The 16343-nt window shown below is 40.2% G+C and overlaps 1 protein-coding gene across 1 annotated transcript in view; it reads right to left on the bottom strand.

The window, feature by feature from the left end:
- CSMD1 (CUB and Sushi multiple domains 1) overlaps positions 1–16343 on the bottom strand; it is a 2043790-nt gene that overhangs the window by 174522 nt on the left and 1852925 nt on the right. Inside the window, 1 exon segment of the mRNA XM_050802644.1 lies at positions 807–995. Coding sequence (XP_050658601.1) covers positions 807–995 — 189 coding nt within the window.

The following is a 16343-nucleotide window of genomic DNA, read 5'->3' as shown; positions in this document are numbered from 1 at the left end:
ATATGCATTCTTCCTAAACATCGTATGGATCTATTATTTTAATTTGATATTGAAAAAATGTCAAAGTCATCATAAAAATTAGGCAGTCACACAGAAGCATTAAAGTCAGGATTCCTGCTCAGGAAAGGACAGCTAAAGAGACCAGGTCTTCTGTTGCACCATTGAATAAGAACTTTCCTCCAACCTCTCCCGAGAGCCCCTCCTCCTACACTATTAGACCATTCTACTGTTTTCTCCTAAGACTGCATCTATACTGCGCTTTTTCTGACACTGTTTCTTCTACCTGGAGTGTTCCACCTCCAAGTAGCAAAATGCTATGTACCTTTCAAGGCCCACTACAAAAATGAGTTCATTTTTCTGAAATGCAAAAGCAATATACAATTATTGTAAAAGCTAAACAAAAATAAATACCAAAGATCAAATTAATAAGTACCCTTTTTCCCTCTGGTCCGACAATTTGATATAACCACTGTAAAGCTGTACGCTGCTGACTTCACGGAGATTTCCCTGATGGCTTGCCAAGCCTGTGCCATCTCCTTACCTGCAGCTGAGTATAACATTCCTCTTGTGTTTACTATTTTGCTATCCTTATAATTTCCTTGGCAACAAGGGTTTCTTTTCCACTTTTAACTTACTAGTATATGACATATTCCTTAAATATTAAGTAGAGTGAGTAAAACATAATAGATTCTCAATGAATATTTATTGAATACATTAATACATTATTGGATATGTTCATTTAATATTTAATGTGCTATTATGCCCATGAAACATTAAATTGCCCCCAAGCAAAATGATGAACTTACCATCACATCTTGGAAAAGGGTAGTTCCAGTTTCTGTTGATCCCATGCTGACAAGTGAGCACAGGATGGCCTATTAGAATGTACCCAGGATAACACTCGAAAGATATTGATTGCCCCACACTGTAATCCGAGTTGATCATGTACCCATTCTGAAATGGGGGTGGATCTGGACAGTTCTGTAATTCATAGGCTGAAAGAAACAAATAGACAAAATAAAGCGTATATTTGAGAGGTTAAATTACTCCGGAATTTGAAGGAGGAGTGTCATCATATGTAGCTGCTTAAGATGAAGTTGTTGGATATAAGTTTAATAATGTATATTTTCTAAGGAGTCAGTTGCCATCCAGTCCAACTGGATGTTATTAGTAGTAGTAGAATTATAACCATATGCATTTAATAAAATAGTGTGCTCTTTAAAAGGAATGTAGCACATACCAAAAATAAATTTGATAATCTTTACTATGGAAAAAAGGCATATGATGTAAATTATTTAAGAAAGTAATACAGGCCAGGCGTGGTGGCTCACACCTGTAATCCCAGCACTTTGGGAGGCCGAGGCGGGTGAATCATGAGGTCAGGAGATCAAGACCACGCTGGCTAACATGGTGAAACCCTGTCCCTACTAAAAATACAGAAAGTTAGCTGGGTGCGGTGGCGGGCACCTGTAGTCCCAGCTACTCAGGAGACTGAGGCAGAAGAATGGCATTAACCCCGGAGGCGGAGGTTGCAGTGAGCTGAGATCGCGCCACTGCACTCCAGCCAGACTCTGTTCCCCCACCCCTCCCCCCGCCAAAAAAGTAATACAAATAATAATAAAAGGGGCCCACAAAGAATGTTGGGTGAACATGTACCTAATAATTCCATTTTAAACAGGAAATATACTACCAGTCTAAGTACTCCTGACTGGGAAATATGTCATTGTTTTGTTTAACTGTTTAATATAAATATAATAGGAAAATCCATTCCAGTCTCTTTAGTCTTTTTCTAAAAACAAAAACAAAAACAAAAAAAACAAAAAAACTGTATAATCCCTAAGCTGGCGACTACTGCCAGTACAATTTTTTATAACATGATGTATTGTGTTTTATCATTCTGTCTTTTATGTTCCCTAGAATAAACTCTAGGTAAGACAAGAGATAATCAATGTCTGCAGTCTGTGTGGTTTAAACATTTACTCATTAATTAGTAAGAAGTAACTAATCCATAAATTAGGTGTCATCTGATACCGTAATCTTAAAGCTAAATGAGCCATCGTGCAGACTCCTCTCGCCCACTCTGTTGAAGACGGTGTGAGTACTTGAAGCAGCAGAAGCCATCTCTAGCATCTTTGAATGTTTAGGCACAGCTTTATCCATAAAGGTAGTTCCCATTAGACTGGGAACCTGCTCCTAATACAGCAGCAAAACCATACTGTGTAGCACCAGTTCTGGGAGAACCTCCTCCCTGTCATGTAATTCTGCTGAAACCCACCCTCAGTGCCAGGCAACACAATGAGTTTTTAAAGAGCATGAGGTCACCGGTCATTGTCCTCACAATCAACTGAAAATCAAGTCATAAAATAAAGTCTTCGAGCTTCTGCAGAGGGACTTTTCCTGTGGAGAATGAAGTGAAATGGAAATTTCAATTTTATATGTAAATTCCTTAACCATTGACAATATTGGAGTGAGCCTGTAGCTTTGAAACTTGTAAATAAATGCTGGAAAATCAAACAATATATTATTATGGCAGGTGTTTCCCAGAATTCTATAATTTTTTGTTTCTGTGTTCAGGACCTTGAAAAAGTAGAGGTGGGCAGGAAAAAAGACAGGACGGGGCAGAGGGGCCACCAGATGGGGGATGGGAACACAGAGGGCATGATGTGGGTTTACTCAGAGATTAGATTTAAGAGACAGGTAAGGCTCAGAATATGAATCAGTCTGTGTTTTATATTAAAGCAATTGGATATCACCATAAAGATTAAGTGAGAACATATGGAAGATAGCAACCAGGCAATGTATGATGTGGGCCTGCACCGTGACCTTGGCGTTCGCAAGATTAATGTAAGTGCTGTTTGGAGTTTGTCTTCATTAACATTTGCCAAATATTAAGCATTCCATGGAGCCATGAGGTTTCATTATTATCCATAGCTTTTTCCTATTTAATAAACTAATGAAATGGCATCGTTTCCTCTTTAAAATAGCAATATACAGGCTGGGCTCGGTGGCTCACGCTTGTAATCCCAGCATTTTGGGAGACCAAGGCGGGCGGATCACGAGGTCAAGAAATCGAGACCAGCCTGACTAACATGGTAAAACCCCGTCTCTATTAAAAATACAAAACTTAGCCAGGAGTGGTGATTGGGCACCTGTAATTCCAGTTACTTGGGAGGCTGAGGCAGGAGAATCTCTTAAACCCAGGAGGCGAAGGTTGCAGTGAGCCGAGGTCACGCTACTGCACTCCAGCCTGGCAACAGAGTGAGACTCCATCTCAAATAAATAAATAACAATATGCAATGCTAGTGAGTCATTTGAGTAACTAAATGATGGCAACATTATTTGCCACAACTGTTTGGGAAAGTCATTGGAATAAAGCCATAAAAAATCAATTATAACATTAAACCTAGTAATACATTTACAGAAATCTCTATTATGAGCATGATTTCCAAGAAGGAAAAGGTAAATGTTTAAAGATGTTCATTGCAGCATTATTTACACTACAGAAATCCAAATGACTAAACAACAACAATAAAAAAAAATAGGGAGAGACTCATAAATGCCAGCGATTAAATGTCATATCATTCAATAGTCACAGATTGTAGAGATTTCTGTGTATTTATTTATATTTTCAATATTATAAGTATACTGTGCAGTTGACAACAGGATCCTATGGTTAAGCCCTGACTATAGTCAGCAGGTTAAAATAATCCTTTATTTCACCTTTCAGCATCCCTTGGTTTTAATTATTTTTATTTATGCAATGATATATCTCTGAACAAGAGTCAGAGAAGCAGCAGAAAAATGATTGAGAACAAGAAAAATTGAGATCAGAGGACACACAGTGGCAAAAGTATCTTGAGATAATTCCTGGCATTGGCTCCCCCACGGACGAGAACTGGGAAGAACACGACGTGAGACAAATTCCTCCCAGAGTGGGAGAGGAGGAAACTTCATCTGGGGGGAAGCACTGAGCAGCCTCTGAAACCCAGAACCCCACTGGATTATGTTGCTCATTACTTACAGGGCCTTGGGGGCTCCCTAAGAGCTCCAGACATCACCTCTTGTACCTACTATCTAAAGATGTAAAGGACCGGGAGCAGTGGCTCATGCCTGTGATCCCAGCTACTAGGGAGGCTGGGGCAGGAGGATTGCTTAAGACCAGGAGTTGAAGACTGCAGTGAGCTATGATCATACCACTGCACTCCAGCCTGGGTGACAGAGCAAGATCTTCTCTCTTAAAAAGCAAACAAACAAACAAACAAAAAACAGATGCAAAGGAGTATTGCCTAATTAACAAGATCAGGCTGAATATCAAGTAATTTATGTGATAAAACTTAACTTAATAAACTGTCATAAGATTCAAATAAAATTATTACATTTAATTTATAATGCACCTAAACATTATAGAGAATTACCTGTATTTTAGGTTGGTGTGAATGTAATTGCAGTTTTTGCCATACTTTCAATGACAAAAACCTCGATTACCTTTACATAAACCTAATATATATTGATAATATGAAATTAAAAATAGTTATTGAAAATGAGTATTCTGATTAACTCAATGCTATCTTTTGACATGTAGTCTTTAGAACTCAGTATTTACAAGCTTTATTTACAGAAAATCAAGGATAAATTATGAATTTTAGAATGAATGTTTTTACCCCATAAATGTATACAATTATAATTTGCCAATTAAAAATGATATTACTTTAAAAAGATGTAATTACAAATAAAAAAAGGAATGAATGTTCCAGTGCTGCTTTTTGGTAAAGCTACATTATACCATGGAACTACTGAGTGGATACACTCTATAAGGATGTACTATAGATCAATAAACCTTATAAGCACAATTGCTATTAATGAAATTTATGAAAGAAAAAATGTTTGTAACTCACAATTTTGTGAAAATGGAATGTGCAGTTGACATGGTATGGCTGTGTCCCCACCCAAATCTCAACTTGAATTGTATCTCCAGAATTCCCACATGTTGTGAATGTGGCAAGGACCCAAGGGGAGGTAACTGCATCATAGGGGCCGATCTATCTCATGCTATTCTCATGATAGTGAATAAGTCTCACGAGAGCTGATGGTTTTATCAGGGGTTTCCACTTTTGCTTCTTTCTCATTTTCTTTTGCCACCGCCATGTAAGAAGTGCCTTTCACCTCCCACCATGATTCTGAGACCCCCGCTGCCCCATCCAGCCATGTGGAACTGTAAGTCAATTCAACCTCTTTTTCTTCCCAGTCTTGGGTATGTCTTTATCAGCAGCGTGAAAACGGACTAATATAACAGTCTACCATACAGTAGCTACATTATATAGAATAGTGTTTCTCAGTTGTTTTTGTGTCTGAAAAGTAGAATATTGGACTGTTAGAATCTTTTACATTGTTCTTGGCTTCAAGGAAAAAGTTCTGCAGGTGTTCGAAGGAAGAATATTCAAATCCCTATGAAACAATTATGTCTTAAAGGACATAGCTCAAAGGCTAGAGTGGCATGTCCCTCGTTATTGATTGTTTTTGTTGTTATCACCTATTTGAAAAACTAGATGCTTAGAAATCTATGCTAATAAATGTAGGGACAGGGAACATAAAACAGAAAGCCAGGCCAAATCAGCATCTCTCTCTTTTCTGTGACACGCACACCCCTCATCTGCATTCCCCCATTGTGCGGCTCCCTGGGCCAACTTGTCAAACGCACAGCAAGGCCACTGGTGCCTCTGCCAGGGCCCACTCCACGCTGAAGTCCACAAAAACAGCCTTTTCTTGAAAGCCAGTGCCAAATGGCCTAGAAAACATCCACAGTGCATGGAATGCCTCCTCGTAATATTGCTATTTGGACCTAAAATTGCTTTAGAGACCCATGCTCACAAAAAAAGAATGAATAATTCCACACTGAGTTTCAACTATCAACACATTTCCTTCTTTATTATTCTCTTTTAGGATGAAATCAACAATTCATTTCTCATTCTTGTTTGACTTTAAATGTAATAAACTCTTGGAAAAATGAGTCCTCCTATACACCAAATATGAATGCTAATAAAACCTTAAGGAAAAAAAAAAAACGAAAACATGAAAAGCTGATTTCTAGTTTCTAGAGGAGAAGCAAATAAAACTGATTCAATACAACCTAATCTTCATTAGAAGATTTCATCCCCGAATTAGCAGTGCCTTGGAAGTATACAAGCCTCAACTATTACAATACAATATTAACAAGTTAATGGCTCATAGGTACTCCTGGTGAACCTTCACTTAAAACAGTGTTTAACAGAGATGCACACATTTGCACAAAGGAGTGTTAATAATATGTAAAGCAATGCATTTCCTTAGTTTGTCTGTGTAGTCTGTTGAGTAATTTAAGAAGTACAATTAAGTTCTTTTTTGGGATATGTAAAACCAGTGTTGAAAGCTCTAGCCCTCTTCTGCTCATGAAATTAACCTCTATGACAAACACAAAAATAGGAAATTTGAAGTTGCGTTTAATGATTCCAAGCCCAATGGCTGTGGGCTACTCTAACTGTTGAAAAAAATTGTTTTTTTTTTTTTCTTTTCTTAATGACAACAAAACAATTATCCTGTGTGGGTGGGGGAAGCAGATTAGCCTGTGTGGGCAGCGCAGTGATTTTTATCATTCATTTACTGAGTGAAATAAAGATTATATATTGACAGTGTACTCTGTTATAAATGCTAGTTATAAATGGAAACTAGAAATGGGTCTTACTCTTGTAAATTTAGGCAAACAAATTAAAGCATAGATGATTGTATAAAAGAATTGTAAGTTGCATAAATTATTACTAAAAATATAAACAGTGGATTGAAACAAAGAAAATATAAAACTTGGTTAAGGTTATGCAGTAGTGGTCAAAATTGTTTTGTTGAAGAAATGACGTTTAAATTAAGATCTAAGTAGTAAAATGGTACAGATCATGAAAAGATCAAGAAAGGCAGACTTTTCAGCCAAAGGTAATAGTATGTGTTCCAAACCTAGAAAAAGTTCAGTGTCTGGGATAAGGGGAGAGTTTCAGGAGAGAGATTACCTCTGCAGTCCCGTCTCCCAAAGTGTGTGCCCTTTTTCACACTCTTGCCAACTCCTAAGTGGAGAGGAACTAGTCGTCAAATTGTTCAGACCACAGGATGTTCATTAGAACACATTTTATAAATGGACATAGACATACTATAAAAACTCAGGACCCATTTTTTCACCTGATAAACCCCATCTGCCAGTCAACATCATAATGATGACGACGATTATTCAAAGCCCATGACTCATTTCAGAATTATCTCAAGAATTTAAAATGCCAATTAGTTTCTTCTTCTATTGTAAACTATACACTAACGAAGAGTATCACCGAGTAAAAGTATCAGTTACACTAATTTTTGGTCTTTGTTCCAAATGTCTTGTTAAACTGAGTACTTCACTACTTAAATATTAATATCGATATTCCCTTCAACTTTTGATATATAAAGTCATATTCTCTCTGTTCTCAAATGTCTTTTCCAAACTTGGATTCGTTGTCACACTTCACACAATAAGGTATAAAGAACTATATTAGGAATCTGAATGGAAATAACTAAAAAGAAGTCATTAAGATACTTCCTTTGTATGCTGAAAATTGATACATTTTGGAAGGATCCTGTTGCATCCTATTTAGCGTGGGTGTGATGAGTTTCATACTGCCTGTGTTGGCTTCCTGGACATGCCTCTGAAGGACTTGCAATGCATCACAGTGCCGGACTGCACAGGTGTGAGAGGGTGAAGGAGGCCTCCATCTGCTGTCAGAACCCTCATGAAGCATGGCTTTCTTGCTCTGTACCCATCATAAAAGCATTCATCCTCATAAATGGGTTTTAAACTTATAAAAAGTTTTAATTTAAGAAAGCAAGTCATCAAGCAAGAGAAAAAGAAGAAAGATCACTTCTGTGGAATTTGATAAAGAAGTTATCATCTAGGGTAAAGGGTGGTAAAAGTCACGATTATCAAACAAATTCTGATTCAGCTGAAGGACATAACTTCTGCATCCCCATACTGGGCAATTCCTAAAGACTTCTGGAGGTATTATCCATTAGTTCTATAAGAGTTGTTGTATTATCTGTCATTAAAAAGTTGAATTAAGCCCAGGTGCAGTGGTTCACGCCTGTAATTCCAGCACTTTGGGAGATCGAGGCGGGCAGATCACCTGAGATCAGGAGTTTGAAACCAGCCTGGCCAACATGTTGAAATCCCATCTCTACTAAAATTACTAAAAGTAGCCGGGCATGGTGGCGGGTGCCTGTAATCCCAGCTAGTCGGGAGGCTGAGGCAGGAGAATTGCTTGAACCCGGGAGGCAGAGCTTGCAGTGAGCCGAGATTGCACCACTGCACTCCAGCCTGGGTGACAGAGCGAGACTCCATCTCAAAAAGAGAAAAAAGTTGAATTAGAAAGAGAATCATCAACACATGAAGAAATCTACCTCGGCAGTACATACATGAGCCTTGAAGTAGTTTTGCAAAAATAGGTGAGGCACCCTGGTATGACCTGAGTTCAGCCTGGTTCTCCCAATATAGGGACTTGAATGTTCCACTTAATCCCAGGAAGCTCATTTATTCATTCATGAAAGGAGACTAAATATACCCATCTATACAAGGGCCACAGAATTAAATGGGATGATAAATGAAATGAATCGCTGTTGGCATATATTAGTTCAGTAAAGCTTAGTCTTGATGGAAAGAATTGTCTAGTTTCTTTGATAAAATATTTCTCATTACTCAAGGCGAAGCCCTCGAGCTACTGCTCTGATGGACACAGACCAAGGAGGAAGAGGCCACTGCTTCTCGTGGTGGGAATTAGGGTGAATCACTCTAAGAAAATGGCATTGCTACAGAGAGTAGGGCTGTAGTTCACATCAAGGTGTTCACTGACGACTTTGAAGCCCCGCTTGAGTCCTCAGCTTCCCTCTCAATGAAACGATCCATCTGGGGTCATAGTAGCATCTCAGCCATGAATGGTAGTCCACAGAATTTCCCAAGTACACACATACAGAAGCTCACCAATTTTCCGTATTTATTGACCATTCTAAACTTCTGGGATAGCATATCACTCTTTCCTTATAACCAAGGATATCACCCTGGTTCTCAATTCTAAGACATATTTTCTGCCTAAATATGCTCCATTTGTTGTCTTAATTCCTAATCCCAGCACCTGTTGATGAAGCCAACCAAACTGCTGCAAAAGTTGTTGTCAGAGTTTTGGGCCTCGCTGGGACTGCAGGCTCATCCATCAGTGCTTCAGGAGGACCAGCCTGCACACGAAATGTGCTCTCTGCATTGCATGAGAGGCTTGCAGCAAGTGGAATGTGGAAATCTGAAGGGGCCTTCACCTAGGAGATGGGTCTACTGATGCACACTGAGAATCTCAGCTTTTGGTTCAGAGGAATGGAGGTGAGAGTGTTGCTTTTGCTTTAAGAAAACCCATAAAAGAAGAAGTAGATGCCTGCGTTCTGCAGGGAGAACATCGGTCAACAATGAAGATTCAGGTCCTAGTTTCTAAGAGTCTTGTCCACAAGCTAAGGGGAATCTTAGCCTTTTCTGTCTTGTACATGGTTGTCCTAGTTGGGGTGGGGATTGCTACAACCCTTTGTAGTCACTGTTGGAAGTACTTTTACGCAACAGAGGCACCTTTGTAAGGCCTTAGGTTGAAAGCTCAATTTCACTCATGCAGAAGGGTAAAAAAAGAGACTGAGTAAGCTCCCTTGCCCTGTTTCCCTAATTACTCAAAGTCACTCAATCCCCCGTTGAAAGGAAAAGGAATGATGCAGTTTTAGAAGCATATCAACTTTATGTACAAATTATGGTTTGTGTATAAGCAACAATTTGCATGCTCACAAAATTCAGAATGAATTGTTCAGATGCTCATTGTACCTGGAGGTGGTTTAATTGCTTGTTCTTCTAAAGGGGAAAAATTGGTATAACAAACTATAGCATATTTTCTAAAAAAATCATTTCACATAAAATTCAGCAGTTTTATGATTGTGATGAAGAATAAACAGATTTAACACATCCGATTATCTTAAAAAATGGTGTTTAGCACACATGGCAAAAGGAAGAAGAAAAACAGTGGAACTTTGAAAATAAAAGACATTTTTACTTCCTATGTCGAAAGCATTTAAAATTATCTTTGAGATATTTGGCATTGAATAATTTTTCTTTCCCAAAGAGTTTATGCATTACAAGGCAGGAATATGCTTTAAAACACAGAAAAGAGAGAGAGGAAGAGACTAAAGAACAAAGGAAGGAAGGGAGGGAGGGAAGGAATGAGAGGGAGGTAGGGAAGGAGGGAGGAATGAAGAAAGTGAGGAAGGAAGGAAGGAGTGAGGGAGGGAGGGGAGAGGAAGGGAGGGACAGAAGAAGGGATGGATGGAGGGAGGGACTCAACTTCTCCAAATGGCAGACTGCAAAACCTAAAAGAAAAGCAAGTCACTAAAATACTTAACATGTCAAAATTTTTACGAGTATTATGAAAATCTAAGTAGCAGTAAGCCCAAGGAAATACAACAAAAGTAGGCCGGGCGCACTGGCTCAAGCCACTCAGCACTTTGGGAGGCCGAGACGGGCGGATCACAAGGTCAGGAGATCGAGACCATCCTGGCTAACACGGTGAAACCCCGTCTCTACTAAAAAATACAAAAAACTAGCCGGGCGAGGTGGCGGGAGCCTGTAGTCCCAGTTACTCAGGAGGCTGAGGCAGGAGAATGTTGTGAACCCGGGAGGCGGAGCTTGCAGTGAGCTGAGATCCCGTCACTGCACTCCAGCCTGGGGGACAGAGTGAGACTCCGTCTCAAAAAAAAAAAATACAACAAAAGTAAAATAACATAGAGAATTTTATCTTTTATAAAGCAATCCTTTCGATCTGAAAAAATAACTATTATTCACATCAAGTGTTTAAATCATAAGTGTAATGAAACCATGCAGTCATCCCTCTGATATCTGTTATATTTTCCTGCTAATATCTAGCTAGTTGATAAATAGCTTCATGCTATTGTCAGTTTTTCAGTTCTTGACTTAGAAATAGAGTGCATGACTTGATTTTACCAAAGTTCTTGATAAGTCATTTAACTTCAAGACAGCTACATCTATAGTAACATCTCTGACCTTTACATGGTCATAAATAAATGACAAATTTTAAGAATAAGGTGTACAGCACAGACATCATTGAAAATGACAAGAATTCTCTGTATGATTTATGCATCTTCTTAGGAGTTATTAATTATAATCTTAGCTTCTAAATCTCAAGTAGAACCTAGGAATGTTTATTTGACTTACCTATCAGAGTTAAGTGTCATCTTATCAATTTATCAATTTTATAAAATGGCAAACACTGATAAACTATCTAATTAAGTATCACCTCTGTCAGATATGATACCCTACAAGAAAATAAAATAGCTCAAATTCATGTTCTCATTTCTTTATATTATTTATTTTTATATCTCAGTGATAGAAAATTAATTGCCTACAATAAAAAAATATGTTGTTTCAAGTTTTTGCTTTATTTATTGAAAGTCCTTTCTTCTGCTTGACACCTGGCCTGGAATGGGGTATCCAAGACATGGGAAAGCAGGACCAATGTTTCCAGATTCTGTTATTGCAAGAGAAAAAGGGAAAGCAGATTTAAGGGTATCTCACAAATCCTTTAAAAGCTGCATGACAAACAATACTAGCATGGAGTTAGGTGTCAAGCAAATAAAACACCTGCTTAGCCAACCAGATGCTTGACCTAGGAGAGGACTCACACTTTCTAATGCCCAAAGGCCACACAGTCAATTTCAATGAGCAAGCCAGTAAGATACTAGAGGACGCCCTGAAGTCATGACCGCCCAGTCTGCCAGGGTTCTCTCCTACGTGAGAATGCAGGACAAATATTTCCAAATTCTGCTCTTGCCGGAAAAACGGGAAAGTGGATTTATGGGTATCTCACAAATTATGTAACATGGAATTCTCAATACTGATAATTGATTTCTGTAAATATTAAATACTTTGTGAGCCAACCAAAGCAATTGTATGACCTGTGGTCTAGATGATTCCTACATGGGTTTTTTGCAGGTTTGCTTGTTTATTTATAGACCATTATTATAGATTGAAATTATTGGTAGCTTTTGGAACTACATACACACGGCCTTAATAACCTTACCTGTAAAATATCAAGAGTAAAACACAGCAACAAAACCATTAAAAAAAAAAAAAAAAAAAAAAAAAAGCATGGAGCTGGGCCAGGCGCTGTGGCTCATGCCTGTAATCCCAGCACTTTGGGAGGCTGAGGCAGGCAGATCACTTGAGGTCAAGAGTTCAAGACCAGACTGCCCAAGATGGTGAAACCCTATCTCTACTAAAAATACAAAAATTAGCTGGGCATGTTGACACACACCTGTAATCCCAGCTACTCAGGATGGGAGAATCGCTTGAGCCTGGGAGGTGGAGGTTGCAGTGAGCCGAGATTGCCCTACCGCACTCCAGCCTGGATAACAGAGCAAGAATCTGTCTCAAAAACAAACAAACAAAAAAAAAAACAACCAACCAACAAACAAAAAAAAAGTTAAGTGTTGAATATGGTATTAAGAATATTCAAAATGTGGGAGACTTGAGAAGGGCTTAGTGTCAACTGAGATAGACCAATTAATTGACAGTTAATGGTTTATGACATATAATTATGTTCTATTTTTCTTATTGGCTCAGATATTAAGATCATGCTCATTAAAAATGGAAATTACCATGTAATGAACAAGTTTAACATGATGATCATGGAGGAAGTATTCGTATTTTAACAGGATATACTTCACTAGGAATGGGGCAAGGGAGAGGACAGTGGGTAGGAAGATGGGAGAGAAGCACAGAATTCATCATACACATTATTCAAAATTGTACGTCGTGCATACAGCTAGACAAGGTGATACAGGTGTGTTGGAGCTGAAAGCCTCCCGCCCCCAATTCCTGGAAGCCTCTTCACTACTACTTGCTCTACTCCTCCCTCACTTCCCCCAACCCCCATCCACACACAATTCATTCTCTGCATGTAAGCAACTTCTCATTTACTTAAACTTCTTCAATGGCATCACATTGCACCTAAAACAACCTGAATGCATCACAGCAAAATCCCCAGACCCCCTGACTCCTGAGAAACCCTCTGACCTTCCACTCCCAGTGCATCAGCCTTGTTCCTCTCTTTTCTCTGGACTCATCAGGTTTCTCTCCACCCAGAACTCTTCCTAGCACATGCAGCCATGTCTCCTTCCAGTCCTTCAAATCTCAATGCCTCCCTCCCCCCCGGACAGTGGCAGACCCCAGGCTCCCGCTCGCTACCTAAACATCACCCCAATCATTTCCTCCACAGCAGGCACCACTAACACAGCTTCAGCCTGGGCACGGCTGCAGCCTCTATGCCTGCAACTTCAAATCAATGCCCTAAACATGTGTTTTTGCCTCCAGTCTCTCTCTATTTGCTACAAGTGTTTCCGTAAGAGTCCATAATCTACATTGTATGAGATCAGGTTTTAAAATGTGTCTAAGGCCATTGTAATTCTCACTTTAAAACCTGCGATCGTTTCTTAAGGTCCTCCAGAGTCCATAACTGTTTTAATCTGAACTACTTCGGCATTCTGGTGAAGTCTAGTAAGTTTCTCAAACTAATGTCTTACTGTATAAAATAAAATACAGAAGATTACAAAGGAAACCAGCGATATTAACATATTCTGTTGTTATTTCACTCAGTAACAGGTGGCAAGTCTAATAACTAAGGCAACTTCAAACCATGGTGTAGTAACATTTTGAGATATCTGCAATAAATGAAACAAATCTATGATTTGGTGACAAAGTCACAGGTTATGCTAATACTTTTTTTTTTTTTTTTTTTTTTGAGATGGAGTCTCACTCTGTTGCTCAGGCTAAAATGCACAGGTATGATCTCTTCTCACTGCAACCTCCACCTCCTGGGTTCAAGCAATTCTCCTGCCTCAGCCTCTTGAGTAGCTGGGATTACAGGTGCCTGCCACCATGCCCAGCTACTTTTTGCATTTTAAGTAGAGATGGGGTTTCACCATGTTGGCCAGACTGGTCTTGAACTCCTGACCTCAGGTGATCCACCCGCCTTGGCCTCCCAAAGTGTTGGGATTACAAGCATGAGCCACTGTGCCCGGCCTGCTAATACTATTTTAATATTATTGCCTGTCTTTAAAATGTAAGGAAATGGTAAATATAAATTAAAGCTTAAGGGGAAAAATACGTAAATATTGTTTTGTATATATTTACCATCCAAGTAATAGATTCCTTGAATTCTATCCTCAAGGCCCCAGAACAATTGGTGTAGAGAATTAAATTCATGATCTTAACAGGGGATGCAAATTCCTTCACAATCCAATGCCATCACTCCACTGGCTCATGTCCAAACTCATCCTTCACCTTTGGCAGCCATAATTCCACCTCTAGTGTAAGCCAGGGTTCCCACGTGGCCTCCAGGTCCTGTTCACACGGAATTTTCTCAGGGAAAGCCCGCTCAGTGTGCCTGCTCAGCAAGGCCACCCAATGGGTTTTACCCTCAGACCTCAGCAGATACCTCAGTTATAGAGAGGATCATGTTGGATTTTAATTTTGTAATTGAAAGTCTAGTTTTCTACTAAATTATGACATTATTTTACAAAACACCCACGTATCTTTTTTTTTTTTTTTTTTAATCTCTAGCTCTAGGCACAGAAATTACATTCTCGTGCTAGTCTAATACATGGATAGCTTTCAAGAAAAATTGACTTAAAATACAAACTAATGGGTTTAGATTACAGAGAACTTCACAAGTTATAAAATACTACAATAATGTTTTATTCAAAAATGGAAAGAATTAAAAACTGGTCTATGAAAGTAAGCTGATTTGTCTTCAAAGTGTCACTTTTATGAGTTCAGTCTCATCAGTTCTAGATACTGTTGGACCTCAGGACACCACTCCAAAATAAGACTCTAGAAGACCAGAATATGCCACCCCAAACCACACTTCTTTGGTGTATTTCCACCAGATTATTTTGAGACACTGCAGATACAAAAGTAGTTCTGAATAGCTGCCTTTCTGTAAAGGAAATTTACATCTATAAAGGTGATCTACATGAATGAAAGTGTCTGTATCAGGAGGACGGTTGCTTTATTACCTGAGCGATTTTAATCTGCATAGCAAGACAACTACTCACCATACCATTCCTTCCCTCACTCTCTCCTAATTTGACTTCACTACCCTCGAGGAGCCCAAGCTCTTATTTCTTTCTGGAGCTCAGGACCTACACAAGCTCCAAAGTCTTGCCCTTTAATCCTAGGGAAGAGTGAAGGTTAGGAAACCACACCCAGCCTTCTGTGCTCCAGGAAATGTCTAAGAGGGAACAGCCTCCTTTGCTCAGGTCTACCGAAGGTGAGGGCACCGCTCGGTTCACCTGGGAGGAGCTGGCTCCCGGATCCTCTCGACGTGCACTCGGTCTCATGTGAGGTTAGCTGACTTGCTTGTCCTACGGATACACTGGAATAAAAGGCGTATCAGCCCAGCTATGCATGAGCCTGCATCCTTCCCCAGACCCCTGGACATCACCCACTGCAGCGTGGGCCAGCACACAGCTCCTCAGCCACCTGGGGGAGGCCGGCCGGGGCACCTTCTTGGCTGCTCCTGTTCCTCCTGGGCCCCCACCGGCTCTTCCTGCCTCACCACTCTCTAAACAGGAGGCCACTTTCCCCTATCCCCGGGGATGCGGGCTGACCTGAGGATCCCTCAGAACCTCCCCTTTACAATCGTCCTACATCTCTCCTTACAGAGCTTGGGTTTGTCTTGTGTTGGATGCCAGTTACAGCAGCTGGGGGTGCCCTGGCCTTGGGAGAAGAGAGGTGCCCCTGGGAGCAGAAGGCAATCCTGTTACTGTTACACTGGAAGGCTCATGTGGACACCAGCAGATGAGAGTGGAGCCCCTAACCCACCAGGAATGAAGGGGTTCTGAGGAGAAATCTGTGGCTGGGCTTCAGGGCTGCGGTTGGGAGGAGCGGGGATAGAGCTTAGGTCTGGGAAGAGGAGGGGGTGAATGTGACCAGAGGTGGGTGAAGAGCCATCTGCTGCTGGCAGGAGTGCCCAGCACTTCTCACTGGCTCAGAGCACTGACCCTGGGTGGGAGAACTTGGACTCGATCCCCCTCCATGAACTGACCACTGGCCATGACACTCACTGACAGGCTGCGCTGCAGCTGTCTCACAAGTCAAACTGAGAAAGGGTGGCATGGCCTTAAAGGCCTGTTGAATCCTTGCAAAGTCCTAGAAAGTGCTCTGTCAGGCCAGGCGCAGTGGCTCACGCCTGTAATGTCAG

The sequence above is a fragment of the Macaca thibetana genome, chromosome 8 (genome assembly GCF_024542745.1).
Source record: "Macaca thibetana thibetana isolate TM-01 chromosome 8, ASM2454274v1, whole genome shotgun sequence".
Lineage (NCBI taxonomy): Eukaryota > Metazoa > Chordata > Mammalia > Primates > Cercopithecidae > Macaca > Macaca thibetana.
The sequence above is the reverse complement of the archived record's forward strand: the minus strand, read 5'-3'. Positions and strand labels throughout refer to the sequence as shown.